The sequence below is a fragment of the Gossypium arboreum genome, chromosome 3 (genome assembly GCF_025698485.1).
Source record: "Gossypium arboreum isolate Shixiya-1 chromosome 3, ASM2569848v2, whole genome shotgun sequence".
Lineage (NCBI taxonomy): Eukaryota > Viridiplantae > Streptophyta > Magnoliopsida > Malvales > Malvaceae > Gossypium > Gossypium arboreum.
In genome coordinates this window covers 107,059,858-107,068,208 of record NC_069072.1, presented here as the reverse complement: position 1 = coordinate 107,068,208, position 8,351 = coordinate 107,059,858, and the positions used below count along the sequence as shown (strand labels likewise).

The 8,351-nt window shown below is 36.2% G+C and overlaps 1 protein-coding gene across 1 annotated transcript; it reads left to right on the top strand.

Annotated features, from left to right (window-relative positions):
• Positions 1 to 5,424: 5,424 nt before the first annotated feature.
• LOC108475551 (U-box domain-containing protein 15-like) lies at positions 5,425 to 7,989 on the top strand. The gene is made up of 4 exons (XM_017777526.2): positions 5,425 to 6,030; positions 6,102 to 6,218; positions 6,314 to 6,736; positions 6,823 to 7,989. Exons 1-4 carry the CDS (start codon positions 5,593 to 5,595, stop codon positions 7,873 to 7,875), a joined length of 2,031 nt encoding a protein of 676 aa, XP_017633015.1. The 5' UTR covers positions 5,425 to 5,592; the 3' UTR covers positions 7,876 to 7,989.
• Positions 7,990 to 8,351: the final 362 nt, after the last annotated feature.

Here is an 8,351-nt window from a genome sequence, read left to right as displayed (position 1 = left end):
AAAATGGATGCTTTCCATTCAAGAAGAGATGAAATCGCTCCATAAGAATAGAACATGAGATCTAGTGAAGCAAGGTTGAAAAACCCAGAAATTGAAAAACTCAGATATAAAGCAAGGTTGGTTGCAAAAGGTTACAGTCAAATTCCAAGTGTAGACTTCACAGATATGTTTTCTCCAGATGTGAAGTATAGTTTGATTCAAGCCATACTTTGTAACACCCCATATCCGTTACTCGAATCGGGGCGAAGTATAAGGCATTACCTAATTTGGTCTCAAGCATGCAACCCATCTTAAGTCACCAGGACTCAGCCCAAATTAAAACTTTTTAAATTTTTACTCAAAACCTCTTAATATAGACCTAAAAAAACCATTGGAAACCATTCGGAATCCCTCTGGGTCCTTATCCAATCTATGCAAACTTTGCATTCAAAACAAGGCACACGCCCGTGTGGAAGGGTAACATGCCCGTGTGACCACCTTAACATGGTCGTGCTGATGGCCCGTGTGTCTCACACGGCCTAAACACCTAGGGACACGCCAGTATCCCTTACCCATGTGGCCAATTTATTTACACAATTTTTACATAATTCAAGTGCAGACTTCGCACGGCTTGGACACATGCCTGTGTCCCTGGCCCATGCTGCTCACACAGCCTTGACACGACCGTGTCTTAGCCCATGTAAGGAAACTTGAGTATTTTATTTCTGACGTCAGCACACCCAACATGTCACACGGCCATAGCACACGCCTGTATGCTAGGCCATGTCCTCTATACGGCTAAGACACACAGCTGTGTCTCTGCCCGTGTGTTTATTACCATGCATACTGACTTGAAATTTTTACATGCAGGGGACACACGGCCTTATCGTACACCGATGGGGCTAATCGTGTGTCACACACGGCCTAGACACATGCCCGTGTGCCTACTCGTGTGGACAAAATAAGGCTATTTACCAAGCCTATTTGCCACCCTTACCTACATCAAATAACACAAACTCAACCAACACCAATTCTAGTCTATACCATACAACCAAATTAACTAAAATAGACATTCTTTCCTAAGGCAATTTACTCAACTAAGGAAATATCATCTTTGCATATAAACAAAATGAGTAACAGTAAATTCAAAGTGTGGGACTTATCTCAAGCCTACACATTTGGCCAATGTTTAAAGACACAAAATAATCAAGTTTAAGCCCTATACATGCTATATTCAAAAATATAAATCCAACTATACCGAAGGTTTCGGGCGATAGTGTGATCAATATCTCTGACTCCAAGTTATCCTCGAGCTAATTAGGCGGCACTATAAGAAAATGGAAAGAAAGGAGGGTAAGCATAAAAGCTTCGTAAGTTGCATATAAATAAATATACAATAACAATTCATCAATAATCATCATGCTCATGACACAAGGATAAGCATAAGCCTGTCTTACTCATTACCATCTGTACAAGTCATTGCTCTCTAATGAGCTCATTTCTCATACGTACCAATTAGGTACCTGTATCACTTACAACATGGTTTTATTTTCATTATTAACTAGCAAACATACTTACGCCATTGAACCATTCGGTACACTACTGGTCATTCTTTAAAACCTCAATCTAGGGGTAAGGTGCCGATACTATGTCCTGGACATAGTTTTACACTGGCTCACATCTCAAGTCGATGCCATATCCCAGACATGGTCTTACACTAACTATCATTATTGAAGTCGATGCGTGTCCCAGACACGTCTTACTCTAGCACTCGTCTCAATGCCGATGCCATGTCCCAGACATGGTCTTACACTGGCCCTCATAATGTGGCCAACGCATGTCCCAAACATGTCTTACTCTGGCTCACATAAGTGACCCAGACGTCACAGCTACAATATTCGATATGTTTCTTAGTGTTTTAGCGGGAATTCTATTAGCTCGATGTCTTTATGCATTCTCAAAACACAATCAAACAATTTATGCTATATCCATTCAGTGACAACTTAAACAGATATATTATTAATATAGTTGTATTATTTACATACAACTTACCTCGGTTTACAAAATGTACTCGATTAACCGGTTTAGTCGATTTGCTTGGCTTTTCCCCGGTCTAGGTTCGGATTTGGAAAATCTTGATCTATAATAGCAAAATGCACTCATTTAGTCATTAATTACAATTAGGCAATCATAATTTCACATCTTTGGTAAAATGACCATTTTGCCCCTAGACTTTGGCAAAATAACTATTTTACCCCTATGATCGAAAATTGATTTTTATCGAATTTCTTGGTATTTCAAGCCTAGACGAACTCTTTTTACTCTTATAGCAGCCCCAAAATCCCACTATTTCACACACTTATCACCAATTTTGCAACTTATGCAAAATAGTCCTTTTAAGTGTTTTCATGCTTAGTCCTTTTAGGTGTTTTCATGCTAACACCTTTCACAAAAGTTGTTTAGAACTCTTTTAAGACTCATATTCTTCCATAAAAACTCAGCAAATATTACAATTCCATTCATGGAAAAACCCTAAAATCTTAATCATTTTGCAAAATAGACCCCTCATTTGGAAGCCCATGCTTCAAGGAAATGCAAAAATCATCAACTAATGACATGGAAATCACTTACTTGTTGAGTTGATAAGTTGCTGAAATTTCAAAGCTTCACAAACCCCTCTTTTGCTGATATTTTCAGTGGAGAGAAGGTGTGGAGAAGAAAGAAAATAATAGCTAAGCTCATAGGTATTATTTTATCACAAAATTTTGTCATCAAGTTACCTAATATTGACCTTTTGACTAAACTTGTCTCCTATGGCCAGCCACCTTGTTTCTAGGGGTATAATTGCTTTAAAGGCCCCCAATTTTATTTCTCTAGCTATTTAACACATTTGGGTACTAAAATACAACTTTTTCCTTTTATGCGATTTAGTCTTTTTTCACAATCGAGCTCACCAACACCAAAATTAACTTACCAAATTTTTTATACACTAATATGATCGTTATAACCTCATAATAATAATAATAAATAATTTTCAAAACTTCAGATTTGTGGTCCCGAGACCACTGTTCTAACTAGGCCCTAGATCGAGCTATTACATACTTGGTATTATGGCCATGTATGATTTGGAGCTTTAGCAGTTAGATGTAAAAACATCATTATTACATGGAGAACTTGAGAAAGGTATTTACATACAACAACCAAAGGGTTTTATAGTCTGAAAAAAAGGAGGACTATGTTTGCTTATTGAAAAAGTCTCTTTATGGCTTGAAACAGTCACCAATGCAATGGTACAAGAGGTTGATTTTTTTATTACCACTCATGATTTCAAAAGAAGCAACTTTGATAGTTGTGTTTATTTTAAGAAAAACGGTGATGGTTCTTTTGTGTATCTACTCCTATATGTTGATGACATGTTGATAGAAGACAAAGATGAAGTAGAGAAAAGAAAGTTTAAAGCCCATCTTAGTAAAGAATTAGAGATGAAAAATTTGGGAGCAGAAAAGAAGATACTTGGGATGAAGATTCTGAAGATAGAAAAACATGTAAATTGTATCTAAGTCAGAAATGGTACATTGAGAAAGTTATTCGTAGATTCAATATACAGAATGTGAAGCCTGTAAGTACTCTATTAGCAGCCCACTTTAGACTTGCATCGACTTTGTTTCCACAATCAGATGATAAGATTGACTACATGTCACGTGTTGCATATGCTAGTGCAATGAGATCTCTCATGTATGCTATCATTTGCTCATGTTCAGATTTATCATATGTAGTTAGTGCAATTAGAAGACACATGGCGAATTCTGGTAAAGAACACAGGAAAGCAGTTTGGTGGATTTTTAGATACTTATGAGGTACTATTAATGTTTGCTTACAGTTTGGAAGAACTAGAGATGGAGTCATTGTGTATGTTGATTCTGATTTTGCTAGAGACCTTGATAAAAGAAGATCTCTTACCGGGTATGTCTTTACTATTGGAGGTTGCACAACCAGTTGAAAAGTCACTTTGCAAACTACAGTTGCTTTGTCTACTACTGAAGCCGAGTACATAGCGGTTACGGTGGCTTGTAAAAAAGTTATTTGGTCAAAGAGACTCTTTGGTGAACTCAGTAAAGACCTTCAGATCAGTACAGTACGTAATAGTCATCGTGTCATCTTCCTTATGAAGGATCAAATGTTTCATGAGAGAATAAAGCACATTGGCATTCAGTATCATTTTGTCCATGATATTATTGCTCATGGTGATATTATTGTGAGCAAAGTTACTCATGATAATTATGCTGATATGATGACTAAGTCATTTCTTATAACCATGTCCAAGCATTAGTGTTCATTGTTGAAGAATACCCTTAAGGGGTTTCGTGGAAGAGGTGAAGAACTTGTTCATCAAGAATTCGTGTCAATGTGGAGATTATTAGAGTTATATGACTCAAACTTTACGAGATAGCTTGCAAGTCAAGTAAAATATATTTTCTTTTTAGAAGATTTAATATTTATTAGTATAATAATTTAGCATTTATTAGCATAATATTTGGTATTGATTAGAATTAGGATTTTTCAACCTATAAATAAATGAAGTTGAAACTCCTTTTGTATCGTTCGAATTCGACATTAGTAAATTTTTCTTCTCCTCTACTCGTAGTTTTTTCCCAAAAGGGTTTTCATATAAAATCTGTTTGTTCTATTTTTTCTTTCTTTTTCTTTGCAATCTTTCTACATTGCCATTATCGACGTTCAATTTTTAAATGAAATCCCAAAATTTCTTTTTTCAATTTATGTCTACTACTTATATTATTAAATTAAATTTCACATTTTGTACTATTTATATTATTGAATATTTTAATCATGTTGAACCTTTATCAATTTCGTTAAAATTGAATTATTGATAATGCCATAAAATATTTGTGTTAAAATTTTCTATTTGTATCAATTTCACATTTTATTTTAAAATAAATTTTATTAAAAATCATTTTTTTAATTTAATATAATTTTTAATTTTAAAATACATAGTAACAAGAATCAAAAGATAATTAAAGTAACTAAGCAAGCAAAAAAGCTAACATGTATATAAAATATTAATAAATAAATTATGAGAGGATAAAAGTTAATAACAAATTTGATTATGCTAGAAAAAATTGATTGCACTAAGTGACAGTAACTATAAAGACTCAAAAGTTATTTTTTTAATTTAATTTGAATAAATGTATTCGATTCGATTCGAATTTCATCTCACTCGACTCGATTCGAGAAAATTTGATATCAAGTTTATCATTATAAATATAATTCATCAATTCAATAACTCGAAATTTTTTATTTAATTCAATTTAATAAATGCAAATTTAGCTATCAAAAATCGAAAATGATCTGACGTGGTTTTTACAATATTGATATAATCTATTATTCTATTTATATAAAGAAATAAAGAAAAGAGAGCAGATTTTCCATTTTAAGAAGCAAAACTCCCGCGAAATTTATTGCAACAGACCCGAGGGAGGAACACAACAAACACCGTCAGCATATTGAATCATGGAAAGTAGCGTTAGGGTTTAATGTCTCTTGATTTGATTTCCTCCTCTTCAACCCTCTTCGTCTTCGTTTTCCTCTCCGATCATGTCTCCTCTCCTTCAAACCCCCGAAGAGAGCACAGCCCCTAGCCGTTCCGGGAGAAAGCTTGCACGAACTACGATGGGGCTAGAGAGAGACAAAAAGAGACACGGAGATTTTGAAGATCGAAGAGGGGATACGTTGGCGGATGAAATTGGAATCGTCACTACAGCACCCGCACCCAATGGGGTCGATTTGGTTCAGGAAAGCGTTAGCCTCATCGAATATGTTGCCCGCCTTGGAGATTTCAGAAGCACCCAACGACAAGAATGTTACAGCCTCGTCCGGCGGATGAAGAGTTTGTTGCCCTTGTTCGATGAGATTCGCTTCCTCGGTTCCGCCATTCCTCCTAACGGCATTGCTTCTTTGTCAAAGCTCAAGAAAGTTTTTTGTTTGGCCAAGAAACTTTTGAAAACTTGCAATGAGGGTAGCAAGATTTACCTGGTCAGGATACATCCATCCGTATACTTTTTAATTTCCAATTTTATTTATCTGATGAATCCATTTTCCTTCAGGCGTTGGAGAGTGAGGCTATGATGGTCAAATTTCACGCTGTTCACGAAAAATTATGCCAGGCTCTGGATGAGTTACCTTTCGATGAAATTGAAGTTTCTGTGGAAGTGAGGGAGCAGGTATGAATAGAACTATCATCTCTTACTGATGCCTTCATAGGAACAATTCTTTTAATTAAGATCCTTGTAAAATTTTCATGCCCGCTGTTATTCAGGTTGAGCTAATGGTGACACAATTGAGGCGAGGTAAAAGGCGAAAAGACACACAGGATATGGAACTTGCAGTAGATTTAATGGCGATATCCTCAAAAACCGATGAAAGGAACGCTGATATTGCCATAATAGAGAGGCTAGCCAAGAAACTAGATTTGAATACCGTTGAGAACTTGAAGAAAGAAACTATGGCTATAAGCAATGTCGCTAAAGAAAGAGGCCAAACTTCAGAATGTGTAGAGCAAATTGTAGAGATACTCAACAAATTCAAGCAGGTTTTCGCCATGGAAGTAATTGATGTTTTTGAGGATACTGTCAAGCCTAAACTGTTGTCGAAGTCTGGGTCTTTAGTGATTCCGCATGAATTCCTTTGTCCGATCACGCTCGAAGTAATGAGAGATCCGGTTATCATCGCAACTGGACAGGTAATAAGGATGCCTGTACCATGACAGAAAACAATAACATCATTTAAGTCATTTACACTTGATTACCTGTCATGTTTTGTTTTCAGACATTTGAAAGAGAAAGCATACAAAAGTGGTTTGATTCCAACCATCGGACCTGCCCGAAGACGAGGGAGAGGTTAGGTCACTTGTCGTTAGCGCCAAATCATGCTCTCAAGAACCTTATCACTCAATGGCGACAGACGAAAAATTATAAGAGCCCCAATACAGAGGGTCTTGCATCCCCACAAGGCTCATCTGTTAAACAGGAAGAGATCTCATCTCTGGTTGAAGAACTATCTTCATGTCAATTGGAAGTGCAGAGAAGGGCAGCAAAGGATATTCGAATGCTTTCCAAAGAGAACCCCGAGAGCCGAATTTTGTTTGCTGAAAATGGAGCAATCCCAGCATTGGTGCAGTTGTTGACGTATCCAGATTCCAAGATTCAAGAGCATGCCGTGACAGCCCTATTGAATTTATCCATTAATGACACTAACAAGAAGCTCATAGCTAATGAACAAGCAATACCAACAATAATAGATGTGTTGCGAAATGGACGTATGGAGTCGAGAGAGAATTCAGCAGCAGCTTTATTTAGTTTATCGATGCTGGATGAGAACAAAGTAACAATAGCACTCTCAGACGGTATTCCCGCACTGGTAGAATTGTTGGAGCAGGGGACAGTTAGAGGCAAAAAAGATGCTGTCACAGCACTGTTCAACCTATGTCTGAACCAAGCCAATAAAGCAAGGGCTATTGATGCAGGCATTGTACCACCTTTACTGCTCTTACTCAAGGACAAGAAACTGAACATGGTTGATGAGGCCCTTTCCATGTTCTTACTACTTGTAACTCATCCACAAGGTAGATATGAGATTGGGCAGCTTTCATTCATTGGAACCCTGGTTGATATCATCAAAAAGGGGACCCCGAAGAACAAGGAGTGTGCAGCCTCGGTTCTTCTGGAGTTGAGTTCCAATAATTCATCTCACATTCTTGCAGCCCTTCAGTTTGGTGTTTATGAGCATTTAGTTGACATCTCCGAAACCGGAACAAATAGAGCACAAAGGAAAGCTAGAGGACTTTTACAGGTTATGAAAACAAGTGACCAACTTCCATGATTCTTCTTCTAAAACTTCACTCTTTTGCTTGTACCTATCCGCATGCATATTGATCTTCACTTCACTCAGTCTTGGCATAGATTAAATATACTAATTACGATGTCTTTGATCGAATTTTTTTTTTTATAAGAATAAAATATAATTGTAGATATTTAATTTCTTTTTCAAAATAAAACAAAATTATAGCTATATTTTCAAAATATAAAAGAAATACAACATACATTCCTATCAATTAGTAAAATGTTAAAAAGAAAGCTCTAATTTCAGACCATTTCAAATCATCGACTTGAAATGTGGTAGTAAAAAGGCGGTGATAGTACACATTCACTTGCGGTATAAGTTTGCCAACATGAAAAACCACAATTCATCTGTGTGTATCAGTTTTATTGTTGGCAATTTTTTTATTTTTTATTTGTCATAATTCTTATAGTTATCTAAAAAGCAACAAAAATGTGAGATATGCGTAGAGATGACAA